General features: G+C 39.5%; 1 protein-coding gene across 3 annotated transcripts in view; it reads right to left on the minus strand.

The window, feature by feature from the left end:
- Positions 1-18,302, minus strand: part of eprs1 (glutamyl-prolyl-tRNA synthetase 1) — a 228,993-nt gene that overhangs the window by 171,202 nt on the left and 39,489 nt on the right. For all 3 annotated transcript variants that reach the window (XM_039748322.1, XM_039748323.1, XM_039748321.1), the window contains exons 6-7: positions 16,770-16,864; positions 12,089-12,215 (exon numbers count right to left, since the gene is read on the minus strand). In XM_039748322.1, coding sequence (XP_039604256.1) covers positions 12,089-12,215; positions 16,770-16,864 — 222 coding nt within the window. The remainder of the gene's footprint in view (positions 1-12,088; positions 12,216-16,769; positions 16,865-18,302) is intronic.

Genomic DNA, 18,302 nt, shown 5'->3' on the forward strand with positions numbered 1-18,302 from the left:
CCTTTTCTTATTGTGCATGCCACAAAAAGCTCATAAAAGGTGAGTATTGGTATTGTAAGTTTGCAATGCACACCGTGCATACTGGAGGACACCACCACTGGCTTACTTAAAACATTTAAGACATTACTTTTTTTTTTTTTTTTTTTTTATTAATTTTATTACAATCAATACATAGCAATCAAGTTTTTACAAAAAAAAAAAGAATTATGCTAAGAACAGATCGATCCCCACCCTTGAGAGAGAGAGCAATCCAAACGGTGTAAAATTTAAGGCTTGTAAAAATACCTAAATCAACAAATTCTCTGTGCTTTATAAAATCATTTCAAAATATTACTGATTAGATCCTGCCATGTTTTAAAAAAAGTCTGCACAGATCCTCTAACTGAGTATTTGATTTTTTCCAATTTTAAATAATATAACACATCAGTTTCCCACTGACTTAAAAGAGGAGAGTTTGGGTTCTTCCAGTTTATCAGAATAAGTCTGCGTGCCAACAGTGTAGTGAATGCAATCACAATTTGTTTGTCTTTCTCCACTTTAAGACCCTCTGGAAGAACCCCAAACACAGCTGTTAATGGGTTAGGAGGGATTGTGAGTCCAAGACTGTCTGAGAGGTAATTAAAAATTTTTGTCCAGAATAATGTTAATTTGGAGCAGGCCCAGAACATGTGACCTAGTGAGGCTGGGGCTTGGTTGCAACGTTCGCAGGTTGGATCATGCCCTGGAAACATTTTGGAGAGTTTTAGTCGAGACAGATGTGCTCGATATATAATTTTGAGTTGTATAATTGTATGCTTTGCATATGGAGCTTGAGTGAATTCTCTGCATTGCTACTTTCCACTCCTTTTCTGATATATTAATTGAGAGGTCATTTTCCCAGTGTCCTCTTGGATCTTTGAAAGGAAGGGATTGTAAAAGGATTTTATATATTGTAGAGATGGAGTCTAACTCCTTGAAATTGAGCAATAATTTTTCCAGCGTGGATGAGGGTGCAAGATGAGGAAAATCTGGAAGGTTCTGTTTAACAAAGTTCCTGATTTGAAGATAGTGAAAGAAATTTGTAGCTGGAATGTTAAATTTGGAATGTAATTGTTCATAGGATGCAAAGACGTTGTCTATATAAAGATCTCTAAGCAAGTTAATTCCAAATTTTTCCAGATATTAAAACTGCATATGTTTGTGAGGGTTGAAAGAGGTGGTTCTTTTGCAGGGTGCCACAGAAAGAAGCTTCTCCGTCTTAAAATGCTTTCTACATTGGTTCCAGATTCTAAGTGAGTGGAGCACAATTGGGTTATTAGTGTATTGCCGATAACGTGTGTTTATTGGAGCACAAAGCAAGGAATACAAAGAAGTACTGCAGGATTTTACTTCTATTGCGGTCCATGCCTGTGTATGTTCTTCTATTTGTGTCCAGGTTCTTATCGACTGTATATTTGCGCCCAGTAATAAAACTGGAAGTTAGGTAGAGCCATGCCGCCTTCTGCCTTTTGTCTTTGTAGGGTCGCTCTTTTGATGCGTGGATGTTTAGAATTCCAAATAAATGAGGTTATTGTTGAATCTAATTGCTTAAAGAACGATTTATTAATGTATATTGGTATGTTTTGAAATAAAAAGGAGCTTAGGAAGAATATTCATCTTAACAGTGTTAATTCTTCCAGCTAGTGTGAGATGAAGGGTTGACCATCTATGCAAGTCTTGTTTAATTTTTTCCATGCAGACGACGAAATTTTGTTGATAAAGAGCTTTATGTTTACTTGTGATGTTTACCCCGAGGTATTTAAACTGTTCTGCAATGATAAAAGGAAGGGTGTCTAATCTAATATTATATGCTTGAATTCACGGAAAGAGTACACTTTTATTCAGATTAATTCTGAGACCAGAGAGCTTTTGAAATTCTGTGAGTGCTGCTAAGACTGCAGGCACAGAATTTTCTGGGTCCGATATATACAGTACCATGTCATCTGCATATAATGAGATTTTCTGTTCCAGTCCTTCTCTGCTAATCCCCTTTATCTGATCAGTATTTCGACAATGTATTGCCAGTGGTTCAATGGCAATTGCAAACAGCAGTGGTGACAAAGGGCATCCTTGTCTTGTGCCACGTTCTAGTTTAAAGTAGTCTGAGCAAATGTTATTGATGCAAACTGAAGCTTCTGGGTTAGTATACAGTAATTTAATCCATGCACAAATGTTCGGGCCAAACCCAAACTTCTCCAAAATAGTAAAAGGTATTTCCATTCAATCATGTCGAATGCTTTTTCTGCATCCAATGATAATAATATTTCTGGGGTGTTTGATTTAGTTGGTGAGTATATTACATTAAACAGGCGTCGAAGATTTGAAGATAAGTGTCGGCCCCTAATAAATCCAGTTTGGTCTTGTGATATTACTGAGGGAGCACTTTCTCCATCCTTCTAGCTATGATTTTAGAGAGTATTTTAACGTCGTTATTCAGAAGTGAAATTGGTCTGTATGATGCACATTGTAATAAGTCCTTATTTTGTTTTGGAAAGACAGTGATTAGTGCTTGGCGAAAGGTTTGTGGAAGAGATTGGTTATCTCTGGCTTCTGTAAATGTTGCTAATAGGAGGGAGCTAGCTGAGCGGAGAATTTCTTGTAAAACTCTGCAGGGTAGCCGTCAGGGCCTGCTGCTTTTCCACCTTGGAGTGACTTTATAGCATCCAGTAATTCTGATAATGACAGAGGTTTATCGAGTTCCTCCACACTAAAAGCGTCAATTTGTGGTATCTGTAATTTATCCAGAAATGCATTAGATTGTATATTGTCTTCTTTAAACTCAGTAGTATATAGGGATTTATAGTAGTCTCTAAAAGTGTACATTATATTTTTGTGTTCGATGATTTTATCTCCGTTAGTGTTAGTAATTACCGAGATTGCGCTATGCACATCTTGCTTGTGAATTTGTTGCTAAAAGCTTATTAGCTTTCTCTCCATGTTCATAATAATGATGTCTGGATTTGTAAATTAGTTGTTCGGTTTCTTTAGTTGTCAAGAGGTTTAATTCTGAATGTAGAGCCTGCCTCCTCTTATGTAGAGTCTCGCTTGGTAGTCTGGCATGTTCTTCATCTATTTTAGTAATTTCGCTTTTATCTCTGCTACTTTCTTCGCTTCGGATTTATTTCTGTGGGAAAGATATGAGATAATCTGTCCTCTTAAGAAGGCCTTAAGAGTTTCCCAGAGTATTCCTGCAGAGATCTCAGGGGATGTATTTGTCTCTAGAAAGAATTCAATTTGTTTGGATATAAATTCAGTACAATTCTCGTCAGCTAATAGAAGCGGATTGAGGCGCCATCTGGGGTGAGTGTATGGGGCTTAGTAATTTCAGCTCCAAGATCATCGGAGCATGGTCTGAAATAACAATAGCATCGTATTTACAAGATTTAATCTTAGGCAAGAAGTTATTATCTATAAAGAAGTAATCAATCCTTGAGTAGCAATGATGTACTGGTGAGTAGAAAGAATATGTTCTTGAATTTGGGTTTAAAACCTCCAGGGATCTGATAAGTTGTGATCAGTTATAAACTTTGTAATTATCTTTGCGGTGTTAGTTGCGTTCCCCTGTGGAGGAAGTCTTATCTAAAAGTGGATTTAGAACACAATTAAAGTCCCCAGCCATTATAAGTTTATGAGTGTTCAGATTGGGAATGGATGCAAATAAATTTTGTATAAATTCCTTATCATCAACATTAGGTGCATAAACATTTATCAAAATCATTTTACAGTTAGATAAGTCTCCCATGACCATCACATATCTCCCTTCAGGATCCAATACTACATCTGATGCTACAAATGGTACTGTTCTATGTATGAGAATTCCCACCCCTCTAGTTTTCTTTGTAAAACTAGAATGGAACATTTGGCCAGTCCAGTCTTTTGCAGCCGGAACTGATCCTTACTTAGTAAGTGGGTTTCCTGTAAAAATACTATTTTAGCATTTAGACCTGTTAGGTGAGAAAGTACTTTCTTTCTCTTTAATTCGTGATTCAGGCCTTTAACATTCCAGCTTACGAAGTTAACTGTCCCATCATGGAGACACTGATTCTGAGTTTTTGGTGTCATATTATAGTCTTAACTGGAAGTGAAATAGTTTAGGTCTTAATTTCCTATTCCCCCAAGAGTTGTTGCCATGCAGCTTATTATTACGTTGATAGTTATAATTATAAAGATTGAGATGATAGATTAGATATAGATCAAGCCTGCTCTCTTTCTCTTCCCCTTAACCCCCACCCTCCCTTTTGCCTCCCCAGGTGAGGCTAAAACCCACTTCATGCAGTCCCAGTCCTCTGACATACCCAGAGACAGAGCACGTCCAAAGCACATCAAGCCCCCATGCAGTGGCGCTTTAAGGTTAAAAGATAGAGATATCTGTTACCAATATAGTCTTTAAAAGAGGAAAAAGAAAAAAAAAAGAAAAGAATTTTGCACTTAATATATATATATATATATATATATATATATATATATATATATATATATATATATATATATATATAAAGATGTGTCCAAAACAAGCATAACAAGTCTTAATACAGTAATAGCAATAACAGCAAACCAAGGGTATGATATTGAACAGTCTCATTTAGGGTACACATGAAATAATTAGAAAAGAAAAAGAGGAGGAAAACGTAATTAAGCACAATAAAACATAAACATTTAGCCCTAGTAATACTAAGTAATGATAAGTAATAAGTAAGTAATATAATATGAGAATATATGCTGATAAAAAAACCCGTATTTTAAAACAAATAGATCAGACAGTAGATTATTAATCCTAGCTTTATCATTTACCGCCATGACTCACAATTATGTATCAGATTAGTCCCGGGATCAGCTTTCTTAATTCCTTTTCTGCTCCCTCCTTGCTAGCGAAAACATAGAAATGACCCTGCCATTCCACTTTCAGTTTTGCGGATACAGGAGGCGTATTTGACATTGGCTTGCCGTAGCAGCTGTTTAATATTATAGAAGGCGCGTTTGATAGCTGTTGCTGGAGAGAAGTCAGGAAGACGAATGTGGCAATTTTCATATATAATATCTTCCTTTTTCTGAGGAGTTCCATCACCTCTAACTTAAATGATAATCGTTCAAAACGAACTATAAAAGATCTTGGTCGGGTCTGACGGTGTTTGATCAGCGACGCGTAAGCGCTGCTATCTCAGATTCTGCTTTAAAGTCGCCCCCGATTATTTTAGAAAAAAGTTCAGTTGCGAATTTCACAGGGTTTAAACTTTCTCGATTCTCCGGCAGGCCTTCAATTCTGACATTATACCTTCTACTCCCATCTTCTAAAGCAGCCAGTCTGTCTCCAAGTTTTTCTCCGAGTTTTTTACATTCCGAACTGACATTTACTGCTCTTTCCTCGGCACTGGCAGCTAGATGTTCGGCTATTTCGATCCGATTCGTGAATGTCTCACTAAGATGCTCCAATTGATCAGCAAGCGTGCTCAGTTTAACCGAGTTTTTCTCAATGCGCTCTTCAATTTTACCCAGCACCTGTCGAAGTTCAAGTTGTACTTCTTGACGCAGCCTTTCATTTGCCTGTTGGATTTCCTGTTTTAATTCCTGTTTCAGTCTCTCAAGTGCCTTTGCCGTTGCTTTCTCATTAGCCTTCTCGCTTTTCTTTATATCTTGCGTGAGCTCAGCAAGCAACACTTTCAGTTCAGATAGCTCAAATGTGCCTTCTTGTACCGTAGATGAAGCAGCAGACTCTGCTGAAGCGGTGTCCCGCTGCTCCAGTCCCGTAATTGCGTAACTGAAGCCGCGGACCTCCCGGCCTTTTCCAGTTTCAGGTAATCCTCTCCAATCGGCGAGCTATCCACATCTGCACTCACGATCGCACCTTCGCTCCCCTTTTCGCTCTCAGCCGGCGACGATGTAGCGGACCGTGGTCCCGAGGAGTCTGTACTTTCGCCCATCTGATCCAGGTCTGTCTCTGAGAGGCCGTATCTCGAACTAGGGCTTGCTGATCGCAGCTTGGATGTAGCTTTAGTCTTCGATTCTTTCGGACCCCCTTCTTGTTGGCCATGTTTATATGTGTTTACATATACTGTAGCGGTCCCTCTCGGGTTGAATAAATACAGGATATCTCAGAATAATAAGCAAATAATATGAAAAATAGCACCACTGCTAGCGGAGCTCCACTTCAGACGTCCATCTCTCGCATCGGACGAGACCAAGACATTACTTTGATATATAGTGCAATCAGTTCATCTCATATTTAATATTTTGTGTACACAGTAGAATTACTTATTTGCCCCCAGGCAGTACCTGAAGTGGATCCAAATTACTGGTAGCGTTCTGTTTAGTCAACATCTTGTTCCACCTCCCAATTAGTTACTACATTTACAGGAAGGAACAGGGAGCTCACCCTGGGAGGTTAAAGCACATGTATATTAGTATATGATATCAAAGTGAGGGAGGTTCTCTTGAAGCTTACAGCACCAGTGGTACAGATTCACTTTACTCACTATTTGCAAGACAAAAAAACCCCACCAATGTGCCACTTTCCTTGTCCAGCGCCCGAATCTCACTGCATACAAGCACTATTCCCACTTAAAACTTTGTGTGTAGTGCACAAAACAGGCTGTCTCCCCTCAAATGCACCACAGCTAAACTGAATAACATAGAACTGCAAAGGTGCACTGCAGTTTTTACAACTGCTGGTTCTTGACAGAAGTCACGTGGATCCTTCCCGATAAGTACAGGAATCTCATGCCCCTCCTGCTGTGAATACAAGGGCCTGGCAGCTTTCTTGTAAGGCATGCAAGATTAAAAATAAGAAGTGATGACCACAGTTTGGCCCTTTGAGTCTAAGTGTTGATGCAACAGTGGCAAAAGCTACCTGTAGGCCCTGTAATGAAATTCTGTTATTCTCAAGAGACTTCTTTCAGCCTCTTGCATTCTCCTCCTGGAATGAACTTGCTGGGGTGGCCTGGCCTAGACAAGCAGGCAATTGTTTGAAATCTTCCGCACTTGTAGTTGGTCTTCTCAACAGTGGAAAGGTTAATTTCCTATCATTTGAAGATATGTTTAAATGCTTTCTCGGATTCATAGGTTCCTATAGCCTTCTTTCTGAAGGCCTAAGAGAGCTGGCTCAATTCTAGGCATGGTAATAATAAATCCTTTAACTACAAAGAGCAAATCAGACTAAATGTCTGAGGTTTAAATAAGACAGGCTCTTCCAAAATCCTCTCTAATGATGTTCTAATGACCAGAACCTAATGTTAGGTATTTAAGATAGTAATAAATATAGGGGTGACCTTATATTTTGCAAATGCAAAATCTGCATTTTTGTTTATTTACTGTATAATGGACAATAAAATGTATATGTAACATGACGTTTGTTATATCATGTTCCCTTTATCCACAGATACTGTTTGTCAATTACGATCAAATCTTGAGAAGTTCACATTTGTTTCAAAAGACAAAACATTCCATGTGGTGTATTTGCTTTTCCACCTGACTTTAAAATAGACAGAGCCTTTGCAGTAGCCTATGAAATAACAGAATTAATCAAAGGTTAGGGTTAGGATTTTCCTTAAGTACTTCCAATTCTTTACTTAGTACAAATGAAAATATAAGCTAACCATATAAAAAACAAATAGGCTTCCTCTAGAAGTGACAGGTGTTCAAACCTTTTCAATTGTTAGCATTAACATTAGTAAAGTAAGCATTTCTTATCAAAATTTCTCCATCAAACTAATTATATTTTTGCTGTGCTGCTGGACATTACTTTATACCATGTGAGATTTATTTTCAGGTAAGGCAAACCTTAAGTACAACCAGCATGTAACTAAAGGCAATGCAAGCAGACTTTATATCCATGCATTAAGGAGTGGCCAATAAATATTGTACGTACAAGTACTGGAGACATTTAACTTGGTTAATTATTCATTTTATCGTTGGTAATGCTTATAATTAACTGAATAATTCAGTAATGTTCCTATTTTATTTTCCTTGCCTTTCTCTGTTGTAGGAAGTATTCTCTGGCCATTAGACTTAGAAACTGAAGCATACTTGTTTTAAGGAATAAAGTACAATTTAATAACTGCATATATCGTACATTGACATATAAAACAGGTCACAAGAATGGCTACACAGACAAACATATAACACAGAAGAAGCTGGCTGTTTACTGGGTAGTGTTCTAATTTATCCTGGCAAAGATAAATAGTTTTACAACACCAAGTCTTTGAAGATGATACCAATGTTATGTGGAGTCCTTGGTTTTGTTGCTGCTCCAGGTTCAAGTGGAGGAAATCTCTCTCTCTCTCTCCCTCTCTTTGTGACAAGAGTGTCCTTCTGTCTTACCTCATTTAGGTTTTTTGATGTATCATCTGCAACTTCATAGGGAAATGCAGTTCCTTTAATGACTTTTGTATAAGATGATTCCAGTTAACTTACAATGTTGTTGTTTTTTTGAATTTTATGCCTAGTCTCATCTTTAAGTTTTGTGCTACCTGATTTTCGAGTACAGTAATCATTTGGTAAGGGGTAAAAGCTATAAGACAGAGCTATTATGAGTACAAGTGTGTAGGGACTGTTATTAGACCAATACAAGTAACAATAAACCATGTAAGAGTGCCCCTACAGAATTAATAAAAAAAAACAAACTTTGTATACATCTAAATACAGGGTGGAGCATAAAGATCTCCCACATTTTTAAATGGTATAAAAAATGAACAAAACTATCTTTAACAAATTGTATATATTTCTGAAAAGTACGTAAAAAACCGTTTTGTTGTAATGGGTTTTAAAAATCATATCAGACAAATGGCGGCCATCATTGGCAATACATTACTGATTACGTTCCCGGAGGTCCTCCTACACTCTCCGGGTCATGTCTGGCGGAATGGCATTGATTTCCTGTCCGATCCTTCCCTTCAAATCCTCAAGACATTGAAAACAATGTTTGAAAACCTTTTTCTTTAGGTATCCCCAAAGGAAAAAGTCGCATGGGCTTAAATCTGGTGACCGTGCCGGCCACCCCACAGCTCCCTTTAAAGAGATCAAATGCCCAGGGAACATTTCCCTCAAAAATCTGAGCGAACATCGTGGTGTGTGAGCTGTGGCCCAGTCCTGTTGAAACCACATATGCTCTGGTCCTAGGTCTGCCAGGTGATTTTCTTTTCAGTGTGGACCCAGTTGCCCGAAGGTTAGAAATCCATAGCAAAATCTTCTTCCGGTCTGGTACAGATGCATTTCGACCGAGAGCGAAGCGTGTACGGAACGCTCTCTGAATCGCTATTACAGAACGGTTGTTCTCATAATACACTTGAGCATCAAAGCCCCAATGTTGACCGGTCCAACTCATGATGGGTACTGAAAACGGTAGAACCTAACCTACGGAATGAGACTGTTTAACTATTCTAACTACAGCCCACACACTTTTCCCTCATAATGTGGGAGATCTTTATACCCCACCCTGTATATATATTCATTTTAAAATATGAAACATTTTATCTTCAGTTAATGACTGACAGTTCTACCATACCCATTAGGACTCATGTTATATTAATTTATTCAGAATTTCTAGTTTTGTTCCAGAGACTTTCGAATTACCCAAAATCCTTAAGTGGAACACATTTACTCATAGGTTTTTTTCTTAATATGTATAATAATTTGGCACATTTTTTCCTATATGCTTAACAAAATTACAAGATAAATAAAACAAAATCTAATTACAAATGTATGTAAAATCAGATGACATTAATGTTAATAAACAAACCAGAAGAGACTAAAGCAGGATATTTAACAAGGCTTTTTATGTGTCAGAAAGTCCTTAGCCTCTTGATAAACAAGTTTATACCAGATTCAAGGGATCTTGTATAGTGGATTAATTGCAGTGTTTACAGGTAAGAAGGTAAGAGACCTACCTGCATATGTAAATATGATACTGTCAAATGCTAGAGTGGAGATAATTGTTAGATCTGAACAAATGATAGAGTTAAGCATCCATCCATCCATCCATCCTCTTCCGCTTATCCGGGTGTCGGGTCGCGGGGGTAGCAGCTTAAGCAAAGAGGCCCAGACTTCCCTCTCCCCGGCCACTTCTTCCAGCTCTTCCGGGAGAATCCCAAGGCGTTCCTAGGCCAGCTGGGAGACACCTCATCTGACCTCTCGATGCGGAGGTGCAGCGGCTCTACTCTGAGCCCCTCCCAGATGACTGAGCTTTTCACCCTATCTTTAAGGGAAAGCCTAGACATCCTGCGGAGGAAACTCATTTCAGCAGCTTGTATTCGCGATCTCATTCTTTCGGTCATTACCCACAGCTCATGACCATAGGCGAGGGTAGGAACGTAGATCGACTGGTAAATTGAGAGCTTTGCCTTACGTCTCAGCTCCTTTTTCACCACGACAGACCGATGCAGAGCCCACATCACTGCAGATGCCGCACCAATCCGTCTGTCAATCTCACAGTCCATTCTTCTCTCACTCATGAACAAGACCCCGAGATACTTGAACTCCTCCACTTGGTGCAGGATCTCACCCCCAAACCTGAGAGGGCACTCCACCCTTTTCCGGCTGAGGACCATGGTCTCGGATTTGGAGGTGCTGATTCTCATCCCAGCCGCTTCACACTCAGCTGTGAATCGCTCCAGAGAGAGCTGAAGATCATGGCCTGAAGAAGCACACAGGACAACATCATCTGCAAAAAGCAGTGACCCAATCCTGAGTCCACCAAACCAGACCCCTTCAACACCCTGGCTGCGCCTAGAAATCCTGTCCATAAAAGTTATGAACAGAATCGGTGACAAAGGCAGCCCTGGCGGAGTCCAATTCTCATTGGAAACGGGCTCAACTTACTGCCGGCAATGCAAACCAAGCTCTGACACCGGTTGTACAGGGACCGAACAGCCCTTATCAGGGGGTCCGGTACCCCATACTCCCGGCGCACCCCCCACAGGATTACCCGAGGGACACGGTCAAACGTCTTTTCCAAGTCCACAAAACACATGTAGACTGGTTGGGCAAACTCCCCATGCACCCTCCATGATTCTGCTAAGGGTGTAGAGCTGGTCCATTGTTTCGCGACCAGGACGAAAACCACACTGTTCCTCCTGAATCAGAGGTTCGACTATCTGACGGACCCTCCTCTCCAGAACCCCCGAATAGACTTTTCCAGGGAGGCTGAGGAGTGTGATCCCTCTGTAGTTTGAACACACCCTCCGGTCCCTCTTTTTAAAAGGCTGCCAATTTTGCAAACCAAATTTTAAAAGCTACAGGTTAAAAAAAACGTAAAAATTGTGTTACAGCCAAAAAACACATTTTTCACTACATAATGTACCAAGCGATTTGGATCTACGTTTGTAACATTAGCAAAAATAATTTCTGTCCTGAAATAGTGTCACTACACCAAGGTGAAAAAAACTCCTGGAAGGTTTCTTTCCAGGTATATCTTTCTGCCTCAATTTAAACTGCCTTTCTTTGCAGGATTCGGACCCGTTCAATTGTTTATTTTTTCCTTAACCAGCAGCCAAAACAATGTTTAGGATGGAAAGTGACCCAACAGATGAGCAGCTAAAACAAGTATCTCAAGCTTAGTTCCAGGAGAACCAAAATGTTGACTCCACCCAATTTTTTAATCAGTGGCCAAATCTTGCTGTTAATTATTCTATCACCCCTTTGTGCTCTCATCCAAAAGGTATTTTTTTTTTTTTTTTAAGTGGACCATCCAAAGGTTTGGTGAATAAGAGCCATCTTTTTCCATTCCAAATATTTCAATGAAACAGATTTGTACGATGGACAAACAAATATAAATGTAATCTCATTAGCTGGTCACCTGTTGGCTCTATCTTACTACTCGTCTGCTGGTTAAGGAGGGAAAACAAAATCTGACTTTTAAAAAGGAAGCATACTGCAATCAAGGCAAATGATGGCTGTTCCTTTAGTAGCTATTTTTATCTATTAATTTAAAAAATAGCTAGAAAACAAAAACTTGAAGCCACTTCAGCCCAAGTTTGACACCCCTGCGTTAGACAATAGAGGAGGGAATATTATTAACACAGTTATATTAAAAAAAAAACAAAAACAAAAAAAAAACACATCATAACATTAAGTAACTGACCTTTTCAAAGTCCTCTTTTTCTTTTTCAGGGTTGGTATCATCAAAACGCATTATCAGCTTGCCTTTGAACTGCACCTGATAATGTTGGTTCAGAAGAGCTGCTTTAGCATGACCAATGTGCAAGTAGCTGCCAAATAACACAGAAAGTGTACTTTAACACCAGACATAACAGTATAATTTTCTTAAAACAATGTTAAATTTTGGGCCTCAGAAACTGATAAAGTTATCTACTAAAAATTAATATAAAAATAATAAAATAAAAACTGGTTGTTTAAGTTGTACACTTAACCTGGAGAAGGACATGCATTACAACATTATTTGGCTGTAGAAGATTGTTTAGTCAAAGGCACAAGAAAAATGAAAAGGCAGGAAGTATCAAGGTTAATGATCTGGAAACCTAGTTGACACTTTTTAAAAATTTATTTCAGACTACGATCCATACTGAAACGGTATTTTCAATAATCAAATATGAATATTCCCTCCAAATTGTAAACGTGATTTTCAAAAGTGATGACACAACTATCATATATGGCTTGTTTGTAATGTGATATTATAATATTATAATAACCGGGTTCGCTTCCCGGGTCCTCCCTGCATGGAGTTTGCATGTTCTCCCCGTGTCTGCGTGGGTTTCCTCCGGGCGCTCGGTTTCCTCCCACAATCCAAAGACATGCAGGTTAGGTGGATTGGCGATTCTAAATTGGCCCTAGTGTGTGCTTGGTGTGTGGGTGTGTTTGTGTGTGTCCTGCGGTGGGTTGGCACCCTGCCCAGGATTGGTTCCTGCTTTGTGCCCTGTGTTGGCTGGGATTGGCTCCAGCAGACCCCCGTGACCCTGTATTCGGATTCAGCGGGTTAGAAAATGGATGGATAAAGGCCATTGGACCTTACTCTTATTCTATGTTAATTAATGTTGACTTATTTTGTTTTCTTATTGTGTCTTTTATTTTTCTATTCTTTATTATGTAAAGCACTTTGAGCTACTGTTTGTATGAAAATGTGCTATATAAAGAAATGTTGTTGTTGTTTATCTACATCAAAAATCTACTCATTTATTTGGCATTACATATTATGTTGTGAAATCTGCAAGAGTTCCAGCAACAACACAAATGCTACAAACATAGAATACTCAATGCTTTTATCAACTTTACAACCCCTACAAGCCCAAGAAAGCATTTAAAAAGAAAAAGAGCATTTTCAGATTTATCCAAGTTAGTACAGTGATCAGGGACATAAGAGAAGTAAGCATGTAGAGATAAAGTAAGGTATTAAAAGATGTTAAGAAGGAAGCAAAATAAAATATCCAAGACAGTACCAACATAATGCCAAGGCACAAGACGAGGTAGCAGTGGTTTAACTTTGTGTTGAATGAGTGGTTGCTAACGGAGTCCCGAATGAGGTGCATTACTTGCATTGTGAGGGATTGTCAATTACAGCACAAGGGCCATGTAGTGCGACTCCCTGAGGGTGATGCAGCTCACAGGATCCTCATTTTTGAAGACCCAAGCAGGCTGGACTAGGCCAAAGGCTAACCGACATAAAACCTGGCTGTGGGAGATAGATGGTCATTTCCAGCTGGTGGGACTGGACCGTGTGTCTGCCTGGGTGGGGGGTTTGTCAACACGGACCCTGAGCTGTTTCGGCATGTGGTGGTTCCAGCAAGGTGCTGTACCAGTGCATGCTCTGTAACCTGACCTGAGGCCTCATGTATAACACCGTGCGTAGAATTCATACTAAAACAAAAGTAGAAATGTGAGTACGCACAAAACAATCGAAATGCATAAATCTGTGTGTAACACCAACTTCCACGTTCCTCTGCTACATAAATCCTGGTCTGCGTGAAATGTAAAGCTCGTGCACGCGCCTGCCACCCCTCCCAGAAATATGCCTCTTTGAATATGCAAATCAATATAAATAGCCCCTTATGTTTTTCATTCTGTGGAAAGACAATGGCAAAAGCACAGGGGAAAATGAAGAATTTCAGCAAATACCAAGGAGAAGCAAGGAAAAACGTACTATTTGTTGGTTTAAGCAGTGATATCAACAACAAAAGGAAGCTGATCGAGTAACAAAGTGGCAGAGGAACTCAAAAGTTTAAGTTCAGAAAGTCGCAAAGTGCCCGAAATAAAGTGGTCAGATATCAAAGTCGCTGTGAAAAGGCGAGTCGTAGCCCACCATCTGAGTGTCATATGGAAATGTATTAGGGTACAGAGAAATGAAAAGCAAAATAGGGAGACAGCTGAAAAAAAATGTCCAAATGTCAACTTTAATCATGTTTATTTTGTCATTAAAGTAGAACGTCATAAACTTCAGCTTAAAATCGTTTAACTAGTTTCTTGAATCCTATCGTAACTAAAGTAGCACGTTAAATGCTTCATATTCTGTATGTTCTTATATGTACACTGTGTGTGTAAATCACTATTTGCTTCTTAATCGTACTTTCTCTTACACCGACAGGACACAGAATACATTACATTCATGATGTGGCAGCTCTCTGAACAATTTAAATACTAAGATGTATACTTTATATCATTTTCATTTGAAAACGAAAAGATCGGGTGTAAATTTATGTTACTTGTAAAAGTTAGCTTTTTTCACTTTTATTCTCTCAGTCATGTTTATGCTCTCCCTCCCCTCCTGATCTGACCCTAACTAACAGCAACAGCATAAATTTACACTCGATCCGACGATGTTAGTTTTCAAATAATATTGCATTAGTGCGATGATGTTTTCTGATTGGTACTATTCAGGTCATACAATGATTTCTTTAAAATGTCACATACATTTGTCTCTTTCTTTTTTTTTCCCAGTGCTGCGCTGACAGCATGCACCATAAGTCGTGAGCTATTTCAGTGCGTGCAGGAGTACGCAGGTGGCTGGTTGCTTCAGCTAAAACAAGCTTGACCTGGCAGCGATCAACGCACATGTACTGTGCAAGGCATATACAGGCTCCACTGGGAAAAGACCGTTTATGGCTCACCTTGTAGAGGAAAATTCTTTCCTCTGCATGTCCCGGAGTCCTGTGCAGACTGGGCAAGATCGGGGGAAAAAAATGCGGTCACCGATTACAAGAGCAAGAAGGTATGTGAATGAATATGAATAACATGAATAATGTTGCATCTGTGCCACAATGTTTTCCGAAATGTACTATACAGGTCATAAAATAAATAATTCCAAATATCATATATACTTAGGAGGTCTCTGTTTTATGTCAGTGCAGCTTTGACATCATGGACCATAAGGTGCATACTAATTCAACATAAGCAGGAACACTCAATAAAACTGAATAAAAAAATTCAAGTGATAATGAGATTGGAAGAAGGCAGATTCACCAGCGTTAGTGTGTCAGCTTTCATCAATCCAAATCAGAGAATTTCCAGTTCGATTGTCTCAAAACACCACTCACATCTACAATTATTCCCAGTTTCAGATAAAAATTAACAGCATTAGATCCCTGGGAGGATGGGTGGGCGGTATGTATGTATCGTGATCGTGACTGAGAGAATAAAAGTAAAAAAAAAAAAAAACGGTAACTTTTACAAGTACTATACACTTACAGCAGGTGTTACAGACGCAAATCAAATGTATGTGTTATTAACAATAAGAGCAGCTCTCCACTCAAAACGGTAAATATACGAGGCAGACAGGATCGAACTGGGGACTCTTGATAATAAGCCAGGAATTTTTACTGCTGCGCCACAGAATTTGTTGCATCATCTTTTAACCTTTTATGAAAAGTATTTATTTGATCTTTGCACTTCAGGCTTTACACATTATATAGTTTATGTCTTCATTTTGTTATTTACTACTAAAATATGAAAAACATTTGTTTAAACGATATGTTTACAAAGATTATTGTAGAAACGGAACACACATGAAATGCATGTGTTCCAAATAACGATCTATTATTTCCATTCTAAAACTCCAGAAATTCACTCCCAGATAATGAAGGCTGGAACAGGGAGAACTTTGTGGCTGTTCTGCGCTGGTGGGGGAGATGGAATAGTAGGCTGCTTGTTGCTTGTCTTGATTGGCACATTTACAAGACAAAAGACGCTGACTTAGAAGTGCAAAGGGATTTAAGGTGGGCCGGATTTACAAGTTTTTCGTGGGCTTTGGTAATTCTAGTGTTAACAGTGGGACAACAACGACAACAACTGACATTTCACCTTCCAAAGGCTAAATGAAACATGACCACTACATTCCCATTTGACAACCCATGTTAATTTGACAAAATTATTAATATTAAGCACTGCAGAAAAGCACTGGTTACTTAGTTTTTGAGAAGGAGAAAAATTTGAAATGAGCTGAGGTATCAGGACACAAGCTGTTGCTCTTTTCAATTGTGATGGGTCACGATGCAAAAATAGAAACGATAAAGTGAAAAATAATGAAATGAGTATACAGTATATACAAACTTCCTTCCTCTTATTTGGAGAAATAATTGGTTAGATGAAAATACAACCGTTTGCTCCCATAGGTTAGGCAAATGTAACTTAAGTAAATGATAAATAACTTTAAGGATGTTAAGAAGCACACAAAGTAGCGGGAAATACAAGGAGCAAGCAGAAAATCTTGGAAATCCCATACAGCACTCGTTAAGATGGGTGCTACTTACAGTTGTGTTAAATTAACAGATTATTTAATCTCCAACAGCCAAAAAAAATTTGTAGCAGTAACTCACCCACTAGCCTCAGGGGGGAACCTTACTACTACTTTTCCCATTTCAGCTCCAGGAAGTTCAACAAATTTCCCAACATCCTGCTTCTTGTCTGTCGTCTGAAGAACAAATAAATGCAGGTCAATATTGGTTCATACTCCTATTTCGGTTCAAGATGTGTAATCAACCTTTATATTTCCCTGATGTGCAAAGACTCATTCCAGTTATATTTAACCATTGTAATTAAAACATAAAACGCTAAAAACTTTTACAAGTAAATACCTTTCCACAGCAGAATAAACAAAGTTTATGGCAGAACAAGGCACATGCAGATTTGGGAGTTCTGGGAACATGGACAGGGTGCTAAATCCATCACAGGACTTAAAAACAAACACACACACTCACTCATTAAAAATAGGGACACTTTAGAATTGCCAATTAACCAAACTTGTAAGCCTCTGGTGATGTGGGAGCAAAAGGAAAAAATACTTATAGAAAACAACCTGGTACAGGCAGTCCCCAGGTTATGTACGCGATAGGGATTGTAGGTTTGTACTTAAGTTGAATTTGTATGTATGTCAGAACAGGTACATAAATTTAATAAATACTATTGTTGACCAACTATAACCAAGTGCTCTGCCAATGAATGATGGAGTTTCACCTCTCTCTGACCTTTTTATTATTTCTACTTTATTTTCAATGGTGATGTTTTTTCTCTTCTTTACTGTATCACCAGCACTTGCATCAGATTTGTGTTTCAGAGACATTGTTGAAGGGTGAAGACAAAAGATTAAGATGAGCTCTTCTACACAGCACTGTACACGCTACCACAGCAGGAAGGCACCAGTCGTCTACACGTCTGATGTACTGATGAGAGACAACTTCATGCGATGTACATAACAGTACAAGCAGGCTTGCTATTGAGAATGAAATGGGGCATCGACAGACGGTTCATCACAAGCCCACCTCACAGTCACCTCCACTAAAGTATGCTGCCTGCAGCGTCCACCCACCGAGAACGAACACAGAGCGACCAAAGGCGGGTAGTGAATTGCCCCCATTCAATAGGCAGCACACTACAATGCTACCCCCCGCTGCCCCGTTCACCTTCAATGGCCTCTGTTCAGCCACAACCGGGTCACCGCTTGCAGCATTACCAGCTGCCCACCGAGAACAAATGGGGCAGCCGTGTGTGGTGGGCAGGCAGTGAAACTGCTTACTGCTGGGAACCGCCCGAGGGACACTACACTATGCAAGCAGCAAAATCGCCCCACTCCAGCCTCCATTTGCAGCATTACCAGCCGCCCACCGAGAACAAACAGGGAAGCCGTGTGTGGTGGGCGGACAGTGAAACCGCTTGCCACTGGGAGCCGCCCGTGGGACACTACACTGTGTGGGCAGCAAAATCGCCTCTCTCCAGCCTCCGTTCAGCCACCGCTTGCAGCGTTCCCAGGCCGAAGATGACGGAGCGGCAGTTACTGAGGAGCATGCGTAGCAGCTGCGGCCCGATCGCAAGTCGTAAGTTGGATGTCTGTAATCTGGGGACTACTTGTATTG

This window comes from Polypterus senegalus, chromosome 3, assembly GCF_016835505.1.
Source record: "Polypterus senegalus isolate Bchr_013 chromosome 3, ASM1683550v1, whole genome shotgun sequence".
In the NCBI taxonomy this organism is placed as follows: Eukaryota; Metazoa; Chordata; class Cladistia; order Polypteriformes; family Polypteridae; genus Polypterus; species Polypterus senegalus.